The sequence below is a fragment of the Vicugna pacos genome, chromosome 32, assembly GCF_048564905.1.
Source record: "Vicugna pacos chromosome 32, VicPac4, whole genome shotgun sequence".
NCBI classification, from domain to species: Eukaryota; Metazoa; Chordata; class Mammalia; order Artiodactyla; family Camelidae; genus Vicugna; species Vicugna pacos.
This window is the reverse complement of record NC_133018.1, coordinates 11,109,341-11,124,774: the sequence shown is the minus strand read 5'-3', so window position 1 is coordinate 11,124,774 and position 15,434 is coordinate 11,109,341. Positions and strand designations below refer to the sequence as shown.

At 51.6% G+C, this 15,434-nt stretch overlaps 1 protein-coding gene across 1 annotated transcript; it reads right to left on the bottom strand.

The window, feature by feature from the left end:
* Positions 1-3,343: 3,343 nt before the first annotated feature.
* Positions 3,344-12,847, bottom strand: SDSL (serine dehydratase like). Its single transcript, XM_015239671.3, has 8 exons — positions 12,778-12,847; positions 8,941-9,134; positions 8,723-8,762; positions 7,885-8,024; positions 7,197-7,285; positions 6,229-6,456; positions 4,772-4,896; positions 3,344-3,748 (listed from the first exon to the last, which is right to left on the bottom strand). The coding sequence occupies exons 2-8, from the start codon at positions 9,112-9,114 to the stop codon at positions 3,555-3,557; spliced, it is 990 nt and encodes a 329-aa protein (XP_015095157.1). The 5' UTR covers positions 9,115-9,134; positions 12,778-12,847; the 3' UTR covers positions 3,344-3,554.
* Between the last annotated feature and the right edge of the window lie 2,587 nt (positions 12,848-15,434).

The following is a 15,434-nucleotide window of genomic DNA, read 5'->3' as shown; positions in this document are numbered from 1 at the left end:
CTTGAGCAGTAGCCACTTCCTTCAGACAGAATATGAGCTTTCCAGTTGGCTCCAATCCCCACCACCCCCTAATGTCTAGCCTCCAACCTGAATCCTTGTATACAGCTAAGTTTAATGCCTGGGCAGTGCTTGTATTGTAAGCCCCGAGTGCAAAAATGTGAAGCACCATACTCTCCGAGGGAAATAAACTAGGCTTCAATGAACTGGAAGTATTTCCTCGTAAATACGAGAGCAAGCACTCTCTCACACATGGACACAAACATGCATGCATGCCTGCGAGTACACAAGTACACAGGTGCACACATGGCCACACACAGGTGACTTGAGATGCAAAGCCAGCCTAAGCCATCATATCCCCAACATGAGGGTCAGACCCTCCCCTGCAGGTCCTGGAATGTGCACCCACCCTGAACTGGGCTCTTGCCCAGGCCGGGGGTGTGGGGCGGCAGCATGAACCTGGTCCTCCTCCCCAGGTCCCTGCCATCCCTGAAGCCAGCTCTCGGGTCAGAACACCTTTGCCAGTCAAAGGCTGGATGTCAGGCCTCCGTGTCACCTTGGCTTAAGTGGAGTGAAGGATTGGTGGGGGTGAGCGCTCTGGAGGCAGGGGTGTTAGAGTTTGCCTGATGAGGGACAGAGGGATCCTCAGCCAACAGACCCCACAGGGAACCAAAGGGGCCCCCCTCCCAGGAGAAGGGATCCCGCTGGGATGAAGGCAGGTACACACACCTGGTGGCCCAGTGGCCAGTGCTCTCTATGCAGCCCTGTACCAAGACAGAGAAGGTTCTGCTCCCAGGACCCTCCTCGCAGCCTCCCCATCTCCCCCACTGAGTGGTCCAAGTGGGCAGGGACAGATGCTGGCAATCTCTGCCCCGGTGCCCACTCTGCTACATCAGATCACAAGCACGGCCTCAGCTTTGACCTGCCATGTCCTGCTCTCTCCCTGTGCCCCGCCCTGCCCTTGGCGTTCCTTGGGTGTCAACCAGGAAGGGCTACGCTAATGTAGTTGACGTGTGTTACCTGGACAAGATAAACAGGCCCCTCGGCTTCTTATCTCCAGCTTACCGAGACCAGGAGAGGAGCAAACAGCAGCTGACAAATCTCCCAAGAGAGCAGCCAAGGGCGGCATCGTGAGTGGGAGACAGAGCACCTGGGACGGAGATGGGCTCAGCCGCCCACCTGGAGAAGCGTGGGGTTGGGGAGCTTGGCTCTGGCTGAAGCAATCCCGGGGGGGTTCCAGGAGGAGGCTGCCCTCACGCTGGGCTTGGCAGAATGTGTAGGATTTAAAAGCGTAGAGGGCACGGCAGGCAGGGGACGTGGCGCGAGCAAAGGGAAGGAGGTAGGAGAGTGGTCGCGCTGAGATGCACAAGCCCAGAGGTTTACAGAGCAGGGTTCCAGCTCAGCTGTGGGACCTGGAGGAAGTGTTCAACTGCTCTGTGCCTCGGTTTCCTCATTTGCAAAAACAAAGGTAATGATAGTATCTACCATGTGGGTTATTGCGGGATTAAATGAAATGACTGCTAAGGCCCACAGCAAACAGCAGGTGCTCTGTGCAAGAGTAAACACTACTTTCGCCACATCTCTCATTGTCGAGGGAGGAGAGTTCCGGAGACGGTAAGAACTAGCAATTATTGAAAGTCTACCCATGCAGGGTCCATAGTAAGAATCTGCAAACAACCTGCTTTACCGATCAGAACGCTGAGGCACTGAACGGGAGCATCACTCACTCAAAGTCACCAGGCTAGTACGTCGGAACAGAGTCCAGGCTCAAATCTGGCTGGGTCCAGCTCTGGGGCTCTCAGTGTCTCCTCTCTTCTGGGAACTCACACAGTATGACTCCAAGGAAACAGGTCTGGGTCCTGGAAGCTTCTGGAGGGGCAGACCTGGCAGTCCAGGGCAATGTCTGGGGTCAAAGGGCAGATGAGACCAAGACAGCAGAGAAGCAGAGGGAGGCCACAGCCACTCTCAAACCCTCCTCTTGAGAAAAAGAGGAGGCACTTGGTGGAAGGAACCGCTTGAGCAAAGGAAAGGAGATGGGGAGCAGCAAGTGGGCCTCCTCCAGCACAGAGGGGCAGCCCGAGGCCCAGAGAGGGGAGGGCACTTGCCCAAGTTCACACAGCCCTCATAAGGCAGCTCCTCAGTGGGACCCAGGAGCGAGATCTGCCGTGGGTTCACAGGGTGGGCCCCGCTCTCCCTGAGCCTTTTTTTCCTGCAGCGCTGTGAGGGGTTGGAGAGGGCTCCCCCATGCCAGGACACTGTAAGCCCATCCACCTCTAGGACCTCAGCACCTCCAGCTGGGGGTAGAGTCAAGGAAGACCCAGGGGCAGATCTCACCTGACTTGAGACCCCGCTTCCCCATTGGAGACACTTTGCTGCCCCCTGGTGGCTCAAAAAAATTCTCATTTTTCTTTCCAGTTTCCAAAGAGATCCTTCCCACGGGTGGCAGGTACCCCACCACCAGGACCGGTACCCACCTCTTTGTGACTCCCAGATGTGTCCAGACCGACCTGCAGGTCCTACCTCTTTCTCCAATGTCCCACCACCACCGACTCCCATACAAAGAAGGCGGAGGTCCAAGAAATAGGGGCATATTGAAAATCACAGCGTTTGAAGCTGGCTGGGCCACATTCCAGCCTGTGTGACCTTGAAGGAGTTATGTCACTGTCCCGTGCTTCAGTTTCCCCATCTGTAGGACAGGGATGACAGTAATGGTTTCCACTTCCTAGTGCCTTTGAGAACGTTAAAGAGGACAATGAATAGAGTTCTTCTTTTCTGGCAAATGACAAGCACCTGATAAAGACAAGTGATATTGTCCTCACCTGCCCAGACCTGAAGTGACAGAGCATCCCCTTCCCTACCTGAGCAAGTCTCCTGAGTAAGGCAAGCCGGTTAGGAGCTCAGCCTGGCTGGATTCCCTTAGAAACTCGAATTTGAAAAAAAAAAGTTTAAGATATTTTAAAGAAATTTTTAAATGGGGGAGGGTATAGTTCAATACTAGAATGCTTGCTTAGCATGCACGAGGTCCTAGTTTCAATCCCTGATACCTCCAGGGATTATTAAATAAATAAACCTAATTACCTCCCACCTAAAAAAATAAAATAAAATAATAAAATTTAAAAGTTTTTTAAATTATTAAAAATTTATTAAATTTTATTAAATTTTTTTAAATTAAAGATTTAAAAAGTTAATATAAAAAAATTTTTTTTAAAGAATAGAAACCCGAGTTTGAAATCCTCGGCTTTGTCACCCAAGTTGAGAGACGTAAAAAGAATTGCCTCATCACAGTTGCTGTGTGCCTTCTCTGGGTTCGTGGAGGTGGGGAAAGTGGACCTGCTGGAGTTACAAATTCATCTCAGAAAGGGGTTATTGGCCAGAGGGGCAGGGGAGCCAAAGGGAGCAGTTCAGGAGGGCTTCCTGCAGGAGGCGTCCGGCACAACAGCACAGGGTAGTTTCCACTGCCATCTATGAGCACAGAGGCTCCTCAGCTAGCTATCAGAGTGTCCAGGAGCCTCTTGGGGATCCCTGGGGCCCAGCCAGTCCTCTCAAACCAGAAGCCATCAGTCCTGGCCCAGCTGGGTTTTCAGAGTCTGCAGCTCTCCACTGTTAATATTATTGCCTCCGCACACGATGACCACAACTGAGGCCAGAGAAGGGAGTAGGCAGCCCTCAGCCTGGAGCCTCCCCAAGGTGCCTGAGTAGATGGCAGCTAAGGCTGCCCCGCAGGCAGGCTCCACCAACATCCGTTCGTCATCTGCCCAGAATAGGGGGACGGGGGTGGAGGAGAGGAGAGAAAGGGAGTTAAGTCAGTTAGGGCTCAGCAGGCTCTGGGCACTGCACATCCGTCCAGCCGGCCATCCAGCCATCCACCTCACAAGCCAGCATTTGTCTGACTCTCTCTCCATCCATCAATCTGACCGTCTATCCCTCCATCCATCCGCCCTTCACCTATCTTTCCATCCATCCATCCATTCCTCTATCCATCATTAGACTCTGTCTGTCCATCTATCAATGTATCCATCAATCAATGTAATCATCCATTCATCCATTCATCCATCTATCCCCTATCCATCATTTGACTGCCTAGCTGTCCATCCATCAATGTGTCCATTAATCAATGTGTCCACCCATCCATCCATCCATTTCTATGTCATTTGTCAATTGACTGTCCATCAATCTGTCCGTCCATCCACCCATCCATCCATCTATCCATTATCCACCTTCCTACTCACTCATACATTCATCCATTCATTCAACAAATATTTTCCCAGTGCCCACTCCCCGCCAGGCCTCGTGCTAAGAAGGACACAACAGTGAACGCGACACACCAGCCCCCGCCCTCATAGAGTTCACAGTCTAGTGATGTAAATGGATAAGAACCCAGCAGTTATGAGATTGGTGGGACTGGCGCACAGGAAGTCTTCACGCCAGGTTGGGTGGGGGTGGGAGATCAGAGGAGGCTTCCTGGAGGAGGTGCCGTGATGGCTGAGTAGCATTTAGTTATGTGAAACCAATAGGGAGCAGGGCCCAGGATGGGTAACTAGAGGGGAAAAGAGGGTGTACAGAAGCCTGGAGGCTACAGACAGCACAGCACACTCCTTCTCCACCCCCACCCCTTCCATCTATTCATCGAGCATTTATTGCAGATTAGTGTATACTCAGCCCTGCCATAGGCGCTGAGGAGACAGACAAGGGAGTATAAGCTCTCTCTAGGGGATCCAGGGACTTCTTAAGGTACCGAGCCGGGTGGTGACATGGGTGGGCAGTGCTCACTCACCCAGGAACTGCTGCACGGCATTCACGGCCTCAGCATCCTCCACGACTTCAGAGAAGATCTTAAACTCCTTCGCACACACTAGGGCCCGCTCAGCCACCGTCTTGGCACCCAGGGACTTGGCCACACTGAGGAGCAGGCGAGGAGGGGCAGGGAGTGCAGGGATGTGGAGGAAAACTGGCAAATCAGGTCTCCTCCCTGCAAAGCCCCGGCCCTCCCCAGCCACAGGCCCCCTCCCATCCTGCAACGGGCCCCGGCTCGGCATTTCAAGAGTCTCGAGCAGCACTTGGATGAGAGGAAGCGCTCAACAATAGCGTGTCCCAGAAACACTCCCTCTGACTCTACAACCGTGACTGTGCGGTTCCTCGCAGACCCCAGAAGGCCAAGCGTAGGAAAGGACTTCCAAAATTTTATTCATTAATAACCGTTTATCATATCTAGACGATAGCTAATATTTATTGAATGTCTACAAGGTTCTGGATGCATGGATTTTCCATTTTAATCCTCACAGTCACCCGTGGAGCTAGAAATTATAAGTTCCACTTTAGAGGTCAGGAAACTGAAGTTCAGAGATGTTGAGTAACTGGCTCAAGGACACACAGCTGATCAGGAGCAGAACATGGGTTCAAATGCAGGTGGGCTGGCCCCAGAGTCCATGCACTTGATCTCCATGCCTAGGATCACCTCTCTGCTCGTAATTTTCCAGAGCTGGGCAGTGTCTCAGGCCTGGGAGAGCCTTTGCTGAGCCCATGAGAAGTGACTCTGAGCCCTCAGGGGCCCGGAGCACAGCCTCTGCTGCCTGGTTTCAAACCTTGTCTCCACCCGAGCTGTGTGAGCTTGGGAAAGTCACTTCACCTCTCTGAGTCTCAATTTCCTAACCTGAAAAATGGGGATAATATCGATAGCTGGCTCACAAAGTGGTCGTGGGGACTGAGTACAAACATTTCAAGGGCTCAGAATAGAGCCTGATAGATAGTAAGTTCCACAGAGGTGTTAGTTGCAGTTTTTGTTATTGCTGTGGTCATGAACCAAGGGTGGGAAGGGCAGTCAGCAGTAACCAAGGAGAAGTAAATAAATGCCCACGGGAGGAGGATGCTGTGAGAAAGAATTTGGAAGGGGAACCTCCTAAGCCAGGGTTATGGGAAAATCTCCCAGAGTGGTGAGAACCCAGCTAAAAGGAGAACGGGGAACTCTGGGGCTTCTGGGCAGAGGACATGGACTGTGCAAACGTGTGGAGGTGGGGAACAGCGTGACCCATTCAAAGGACAGGAGGACAGACCAGCGGCTGGAGTGCAGGGTCCAGATTTGGGGGAATGCGTTGATGGGTTTAAGTGGAGAATGAAAAGTCCCGTAGATCAGCTATGTTTGCAGGATTAAGGAGACCCTCTTGAGTGTCCCCACCCCCACTAACTGGGACTGAGAAGCCCCAGCGTCCCACAAATGCTCCAGCCCACGCCTACCTTGTGATGTCCGGCAGCGTAACCAGCCTGCCTGCCTTGATGGCCGCGTTGAAACAGTGTGCCCCTTGCGTCTCCATGGCGATTATGGGCACGTGTTGCCAGCCCACCTCTGCCAGACCGGCCGACACCCCGGCCAGGAGACCTCCGCCCCCCACTGCCAGCACCAGGGCGCCTGGTGGGGTCCCCAGCACTGCCTTCAGCTCCCGCACCAGGCTACTATGGCCCTCCCTGCAGGAAGAGCGGGGGGAAGAGGCGGGCAGGGTTGGGGGAGGCCCTGGTCCCAAAGGCTCACGACCACACAGACTCCCGACATCGCCATCCCCTCCCCACCCAAAGCTGGTGGGGGAGACCTTGCCAGCCTTAGCTCGCTCAGCGCTCATCCACTCAGTTTTCTCATTCACTCATTCTTCTCCGCTTCCTCAGCCTCCCAGGCCCTTCCTCAGTCTGCCCATTGACTCCATTCCACAACGTGGGAAAGAGGCAACGTTCATGTGTCTGCTTAAGAGGAGGCCAGCGTGTCACTTGGAACCAGCCCGACTTAAGTCCAGGGCCTGGGACCCAAGGTCTCTGCCATTTACTACCTGTGTGATCTTTGGAAAGTGGCTCGACCCCTCTGTGCCTCCATCTCCTCACCTGGAAAAATGGGTATAAAAACCCATCTCTAGGGTTTGAGGGAAGAAAAAGTGGATTAAGTGTGCCCCAAAGTACACAATCCATTAAGGGGATTTCTTATCAGCATTTCCACTTTACACACATGGAAACTGAGGTGTGGCGTGGTGAGACGCTTCACACACAGTCACACAGCTCACAAGTGGCAGAGGCAGGGGCTGGACCCCAGTGTGCCTGGCTTCCAAGCCTCTTCTCCTCTCTGGGCCTCAGTCTCCCCTTCTGTCCAATGGGAGGACCTGATTCAAGGTTCTCTCAGCTCTGAGCTCCGTTAGGGATGGGGGGACGGGGACCAGCCTTACCATATCAGGGGGTGGTCAAACGGGGGGACGTTCACCCAGCCATCCTTCTTGGCCAACTCTTGCGCCCTCAGATTGGCCTCATCCCAGACCTAAAGAGAAACCGAGGCCTTCAGAAGACTTGGGAATCAGATGGCCACAGAGGTTGGAGCAGAGCCTGCGGCCTCCTGGATGGCTCCAGGATCCAAGGGGCTAGAGAGACCCCCGCAGATGGGACCAGAGCTGGCGTGGGCCCAGCCAACTCCTGGGACAAAGGCAGAGGCTTCCGAGTGAACAAACGGAGGCCACGTGCTTTCCAGAATCCAGGCGGGAGCCATTTGCTGCCACGCTGCAGAACGCAGCCCACCAGCCTGTGGTGCTGTCTTACTGAATAGTAAAAAATGTATCGGTGGATAATGCGAAGTGTTAGGGAGGATGCAGGGAGACAGATACGCTCCTGGTAATCTCCAGCTTCCCGTCCCTCCTGGGTTTGTGCAGGAAAAGTCTTCTCAAGGTGGGAAGAGGCAAGCTGAGAGGTCCTAGTCATTCATACACATCACATCCTCATCCCCCAGCTCAGCCATCGTAAGAGAAGGCTGGGTCGGAGGCAGAGTTCATCCAAAGGAAAAGGAGGCAGACTGTCTTAGGGGCGAGGCAGGGGTGAAAGGGAAACAGCCCTCTCCCGCTGGTTTCCCCTTCTTGGGGTCCTTACCTTTCCGGTCAACTGAACCTCGGCCCCCTCCCCCTGCAGCCTCCTCACCACGTGCAGAGGGGTGCCTTCGGGGAGCACAACGGTGGCCGGGATGCCCAGCTTCCGAGCAGCGTAAGCAGCAGCGATGCCTGCGTTTCCACCTGAGGAGGCAGTAGAAGGGCATGCATGGGCAGTGGCTTTAGCCTCTTGACACACTGCTCCCCCACCCCCTCCATTTCCCCTTGAGAGTCAGTCCTTCCCTACATTAATATGCCCCACCATCGGCCCCAGAGATGGACACGCGATCGAGGTGGAGTCACTCAGAGAACTCAATCACCTGGCCCATGACTGGTTCAGGGATGAGTACATGATACAAGCTGGGCCAAAAAGAACAATTCATGGATTGAGGAGACCGCTGGGAAGCGATGCTCCCTTTTCAGTAGGGTTGGTAGGATGGTAGGAGGCAAGTCTAAAACTCCTGATGGCCATCTTGCTACCATGAGGTCTATACAAGAGTAAAGTTAGTTTAGAGGCAAGACAGGCCAAGAAAAGGAGAGATACAGAGGAGAGCTCCTGGATCCAGCTGTGCCTGAAAGCCAGCTATCCCAAGAAGTTTTGAGTTCTTGGAGCCTGTAACTTGAACCTGTATGAATTGAGTTTCTATCACTTACCACCAGGAGGTCTGAATGATGGGAAGAGGGCTGGGAAAGGACCTGCCAAAACGCCATCTGACCATGATCTTGATGAGGCTGGTCCTTTAAGAGGTGGAGCTCTGGACACCTGCTGCGGCTCCAGCCAGCCTCTCCACCCCTACCCCCAGCCCTGAGGATCCTCATGAAGTGGAAAGGGGTGGGCTCACCTGAGGAGCACACCAGGTGTCTGCATCCTTTCCTGGCCACCTGGGAAGAGAGGGAATGGGGGTGGGGGTTGACCCAAGCTGGTGTCATGGAGGCCTGTGTGGGATGGAGTTAGACCCTCCCCACCCCACACCGGTCCTCCTTGCCCCTCATCCTGCCCACAGCTCTCCCCTCCCATCTCTACAACCTCACCTCTCCCCTCCTGCCTCTACACCCTCACCTGCTGGCAGAAGTGCCCGATGCCACGGATCTTGAAGGAGCCAGTCGGCTGCACATTCTCATACTTGAGGAAGACAGTCATGCCCGCCACCTGGGACAGCGCCCAGCTCTCCAGCAGGGGCGTGATTACGTGGAAGTGTCGCCCCTTAGCACACTCAGCCAGGCAGTCCTCCATTCCCGCAACCACCTGGAGGGCTGGCGGGAAGACACGAATGTCACAGCCCAGGCAGCTCCAGGCAAGGGTCCCTTTAACCAGGGGAGGGGGAGAAGCCCCTGCGCTTGGCTATCTTAGTCTCATGTCGCTGCCAAGCTGTGAGGCTCTGGGCAGGTATATGGGCCTCTCTGGGCCTCAGTTTCCCCATCTGGACAAGGAGGTTTGGACCAGGGGATTTTTATTTCCATAACTATTGCCGCCCACAGTGCTGGGGTTGTAGAATGTGGCCAATGTATGGTGATGAATGAATGAGAGTAGGAGAATTCATTCATTCATCATTCATTCATTCAAAAAAACATTACTTGCTGTACACCAGAAATTGACATACTGTAAACTGACTATACTTCAATTTTTTAAAAAATTGCTGAGGGCCTATTATGTGCTAGGCAGTTCCAGGTTCGGGGACCCAGGGTTAGCCAAGTCAGAGGCAGCCCTTGCTTGGCCAGGGTGCACATTCTAGTTGGAGAGATAGGATCACAGAATTTCAAACAGGAGGGACCTAGCTGGGGCGGGGACGGAGTGCCATCTTGGCGAGGGTAGTCAGGAAAGACTTCTCCCAGGAGAGATACATTCTTTAAACTTATACGATGAAAAATTTAAACACAGCTAAAGTGTCAAGAACTGTCTAACGAAGCTCCGGTGTAACCATCGCTCAGCTTCAACCATCATCAGCTGCCTTGTTTCCTTCATACCTGTACCCAATCTCTCTTCCTGAATTATTTTTTCCTCCTTTATTATTAATATATTTTCCTCCCCTATTATTTCATTTGTAAAAATTTCCGCATGTCTCTCTACAAGTAAAGAACTCTTTTTAAACACTGTAGATACACAGTTTCAAAACAATATACATTTATCTGTTCAAACTCTTGAAATTCTAACCTCAAGCAAGCTAATTTTATGTTAACGGAAATTATACCACAGCGATGCTAATTTTTTTAAATGTAATTACAATACCATTATCACATCTAAAAATATTAATGACAATTTCGTAATAGCATCAAATATCTGCTAATTGTTCACATTTCTAAGCGTCTCATTAAATGTGGTAAACAGTCCATTTTGCAGTTGGTGACGGTTGAGGGTTTTTAACAGTTTGAACTGGGATGCAGATGGGAGCTGGGCATTTTGGTTGGTTGAGAGGTAATTCCACTCTCTTTTGATCTGCAAGTTCTCAAAGGGGGAACTTTTATGAAGGGAAAAGCATTCCTGCGGAGGGAACAGCAGAGGGAACCAAAACCTTGAAAGAGTTGTGAACTTGGGGTGTTGGTGCGGTGGGAAGGGATGGGGGGAGGTGAGAGCAGGAAGTGAGAGTAGAAAGTGAGCAAGGAGAAGTGGGCAAGGATGCTGGCAGGGAAGGGTGTTGCAGCCCACAGATGGGAGGTGGGATGTTACTCTAAGCCCACTTGTTACGGGAAGCCGCTGGAAGGTTTTAAGCCAAAATGCAGGTGAGTGAGTGCATGAATGAACCAATATGTAAGGGCGAGAAGCAGAGAGGGAGGGAAATCAGGAGGGAGGGAAAATAGAAGGATATTTTTTTTTAAGGAGCAAACACTATGCCTTTTTTCCTCAGAAGAAAAGTGCTGGGCCACCCCTGCCATTCCACTACTTGCCACTAGGAGGAGCACACTGCAACCTCTCCCACCCACCGCAAGCTCAAACTTCTTGTCCACGCTTACTTAGTTCAGGGCTGGGGTCACCCCATCAGAGGGTTCCAGGTCTCTCATCCCTGGATTTGACCCCGGGCCCTTTTGGGGGTGTCCCTGGGATTTCCCAGGCAGGGCAAAGGCTGAACCCCCTCCACCCAGTTCTATCCAGGGCAATTCTTGAGCAGGGTATATCTTTGGTGGAGAGCAGCCCATGGGTCACCCAAACCCAGCATACCCTGGCCTGGGCCTCACCTCAGCCCCAGGGCCTAAGAATGTTGGCTTTGGGGTCAATCAGAGACCAAAGTTAGAAACTAGGTATGACTTCCTGGCTGTGTGACCCAGACAAGTGTCTCGATCTCTCTGTGCCTGTTTCCCCTTCTGTAGAATGGGAATAACAATCCCAACTCACAAGTTATGGTGAAGATGAATAATAATAATGGCTATCCTTTGTTGAATCTCTATTATCTGCCAGAAATTGGCTGAGTCCTTTGGAGGTGTTCTCTCTTTTGGGCCTTCTAACAATGCTAGGACGCTCATCCTTGCTCTAGCATGTGTACAGGGCACCTACAAGGTGCAGGCCCTGACCTAGGAACTGGGGATACCATGGTGAACAAGACAGACATCTACTCTTGGAGTGACTTATAGTCAGATAAGGGGATCAGCATTTGACAAATCCCTGTATAGATAAACAAAATAATCAGAAATGGTAAAAACTGCTAAGAGCTAAACATGCATATAGGGAGTCTCAAAGAGAAGAACAAGGGGACCTACTTTGGGCTGGGAGGTCAGGAAAGGCCTCTTGGAGGAGATGACCATTAAAACTGAGACCTGAATAATGAGAAGGAACTAACCACACAACAAACTGAGAGAAAAGCTTGTGTACCACAGGATCATCAGGAGGATTAAGTGGGGCCATATAATAATGGCATCAACTCTGCCTGACACATAATAATAGCTGAGAGTTATGCAGGACTTACTGTGAGCCAGGCACTGTGCCAGGCCCCTTATATTTTCTCATAACATCATTATAACCCTGAGATAGGTTCAGTTATTAATTCCACTTTATAGACAATAAGCCTGAGACCCAGAGAGGTTAAGTAACTTGTCCAAGGTCATACAGCTAGAAATGGCTGTTGGATTCAAACTTAAGCAGGAGTGATTTGACATGTGTGCTCTTATCCATCATGTATATTTTATTATATTATTATTATTATTATTAAAGGTGTGAACATCAAGTATTTAACTACTGCTTGTCCTTAGGAGCTAAATGCTCCTGGCTTGATCCCCAGGCTCCTCCAGCCTCTTGGTTGTACCAACCGCCCAGTAAAGGATGGCAGGTGTCAGTCAAATGAACAAACCCCGAATGGCCAAAAGCCTTATCAAACCCAGACACCCCCAGGGCACCGGCCTCCCAGACCTGAGGCCTTGACCTGGAGACACATAGCTCCCTCGGCATGTGGCAGCTGCTGACAATGAGGTGGGGGCCCTGCGCCCTGTTTGCCATGGAGCAGTGCACTGGGAAACCCAGGGCTTGGATTTGGTCCCAGCAAGTCCCTTGGCCAAGTCACTTTTCCTTACTGGACCTCACCTGCTGCTCCTGTGAATTGGGGTAAACACCAACTAACTACATTTTCCCCCTTCTTGCCCATCAGGGTGACACTCCACAACCAAGTTCCTAGTGCCAAGCCTGGAAGACCCCGGCCAGCCCTTGGCTGGTAGAATGTCCCGCCCTGCCCCTCTGGAGGCAGAAAGTTGCTCCCCTACCCTCAAGTTCTGGGGAGCTGCCTTCTTCTCCACATCATAACAGGGCCCCTGAGCTGAACTCATGTTCCTAGGAACACTTAAGTCACTCTCACCCTCCCACTTCCCATCCACTCAGCTGTCACTCAGCCCCAGAACCTTCCAGACTAACCTCTGCTCACATTCACAGATGCACACAGAGCCCCAGGGCCCTATTTGGGCCCCAGGCCCCCCTTACCTTCCTTCTGAAAGGTCCCCAGGCCAGCTGGGCCTCAGCCTGCCTGGCACCAGCTCTGCCAGCTCCCTGCAGCCTCCTGCAGCCTTGGCCCCTCCTCCCGTGTTAAAGGGACAACTCTCGCTGGAGGAGAAAAGGGACAAGATCAGACTTCACTGCCAAGCCCAGTGCTTGTCCCAAACGCCAAGCCACTTCCCCTGGACCACGGTCAGGATCAGCTTAGCTCTGAGACGAGAAAAAATGAGGACAAAGAAACAATTGTTATCTGTCACGTGAGAAAGACATGGTTTTTTCCGAAGCTTCTCATCTCTGATATTTTACACCCAACATTGGAACCCAAACAATTATTTATTGTTCAAATAAATGACTCTAACAATTGATTTATTCATTCAATGAATATTTATTGAACACTTACTATGTGTCGAGCCCTGGGAACTTTAGCCTCAAACAAGGCAGCATGTCCCCTGCCCTCAAGAAGCCCGAGAGGACCACTGGAGAGCAATTATGATCAGTGCCATCAGATGTTGGCAGGCAGAGGTAGGGCAGGGCTGTGGGTGCCCAGAGTAAGTAGTTTACCTGGCCCCTGGGGCCGGGAAGGCTTCCTGGAAGAGGAGACTGAGCAGAGCCAGGAATTAGGAACATGGAAAGCAAAGGTCTGAAACTGAAATGCATGGTGTGTTGCAGGAACGGAAAGATGTCCAGTAGAATTGGAACAGAGAAGGCAAGGATGGGGCATCAGGTGGGCTTAGGGCTAGAGAAGTGGGCAAGGATCAGAGCACACAGGATGCCTGTGCCAGTCCAGAGTCTGGACCTCACCCAGGGGCTCCAGGGAGCCATGGAAGGCTTTAGGCAGGGGAGTGACACAATCAGATTCACGCCTTGTCTCTACCACCATCTCACTGGGTAAATCTGAACTGGTCACATCCATCTGGGGGCCTCAGTTTCCTTATAAGTAAAATGGGAGGTAAGGTCCAGGAAGCAGCTGGCAGCCCAGATGGTCTGTGCCCTTCTTGGCCTGTGTGTGATCTCCCCAGGTTTGATTTAACTCCTGGCCACGTGGGGACAAGTGGAACTGCTTGGTCATGATCCCTGATAAGGACTTCAGCATCTTCATCTGCATCCTCACATTAAACATACACCATCCTTGTCAGGTGTCCTGGCCTGGACTGGGCCCTAGGGACACAGAAGTGATAAAATCCAGTTCATGCCCTGAGGGGGCCCCCAACCTGGAGGGGACAGGAAGACACCAATTCAGTGACAACCTTAACCCCTCCGGGAGGACAGAGAGCAGAAGGTCACCCTAGGGCAGCTGGGGGTGGAGTGTGATCAGGGAGGGCTTCCTGGAGGAGCAGGGCCTTAGCACACATCTCAAGCTTGGAAAAGAAGCATGACAGCTGCATTTGTTGCATACCTACTGTATGCCAGCCCTGGTCATTTTCAGCAATTTTGTTGACCAGTGATTCCCAAAAGTTTTTTAATAGTTGGGTATTTATTCCTGTGTGTATTAGGAGATATATATATATATATAAAATCCCATGATTTCATGGAAGCCAAGGCAGGTATTAAAGTTTAAAAATGGAGTCTGTTTAAAAATAATTAAATAGTAGCAGTAAGTTTCTGGCATGGAGAGGCAGTATGCTTCTCCATGACAATTAGAACACAGACCCTGAAGCCAGGCTCCAATACCAACTCTGCCACTTACTGGCTATGGGAACTTGGGTAAGTTACTTTAACCTCTCTGTGCCTTTTTTCCTCAGCTCTAAGATGGGGATAAAATACTGCTTTTCTAATGGAGTTGACGTGAGGTCAAAAGAGTTAGCGGATGTAAAATAGAGGAAGTCCTCTGTGTTTGCTGCTGTTGCAGGTTTTGCTTTTACAACTAAAATTACAAAAAAGTGTGATTCAACAATGTGGACAAAATTGCAAAGGCAACATGAATGCCCAAAGTTTGGGTACACGATTTCATACTGTCACAGAATGCTTCCAACAATTTGGGGGTAATGAAATCAACATTGTAAAATCAGACTTGGTTCAGAGAGGCCAGGTCACTTTCCTAAGGTCACACAGCAGTGGCAGAGTCAGGGGCTTGGACCCAGAGGGGCTGGCTCCAGAGCTCCTGGCTTGGAGGAGGATGGGGTGGGGAAGCCAGAGTGACTGCATTAGAGAGTAGGAAAGGCTGGAGCGAGGGCCAGGTCATTGACTCTGTCCCTTCCCAGAGCCACATTCGTCAGCCAGCCCCTGTCCCGGCCATCTCAGGCTGCCAAACACCTGCCATGGCCAGACTCCTGGATTATTTATTAAGCTTCACGTCACCATCCTCACCCTGAGCTGGTCTTCTTGTTCCCAGGGCAAGGGAACTGCGTAGAGAGGAGGCTTGGAATCTTGGATACTGGCAATTGGCCCTCATGATTGGCAGGTTTACCCCTGGACTCTATGTCATATAATTTCCAAGCCACAGAATCTCAGTTGCAGTCACAGGCGAGAGAACTGGGGATCAGGCAGTCAAGCAACCAGCCTAGCCAGAGAGCAGCCCAACTTTTACACATTTCTACACGCTTTTATACATTTATTAGCACAAGTGCACGGGCAAGCCATGCAATTGTAGGGAAAGCCCATTCAGGAGTGAACTTGAGGCATCCTCGGTTGCTAACAGAAGCTCC

Excerpts from the sequence above, each read along its gene's own strand:
- SDSL (XM_015239671.3), bottom strand. The coding sequence starts at position 9,114 with ATGGAGGACTGCCTGGCTGAGTGTGCTAAGGGGCGACACTTCCACGTA. Across the intron at positions 6,457-7,196 it reads TTTGACCACCCCCTGATATG|GGAGGGCCATAGTAGCCTGG; the intron begins GTAAGGCTGGTC and ends CTCTTCCTGCAG. Across the intron at positions 4,897-6,228 it reads ACGCTGCCGGACATCACAAG|TGTGGCCAAGTCCCTGGGTG; the intron begins GTAGGCGTGGGC and ends CCTGCTCCTCAG.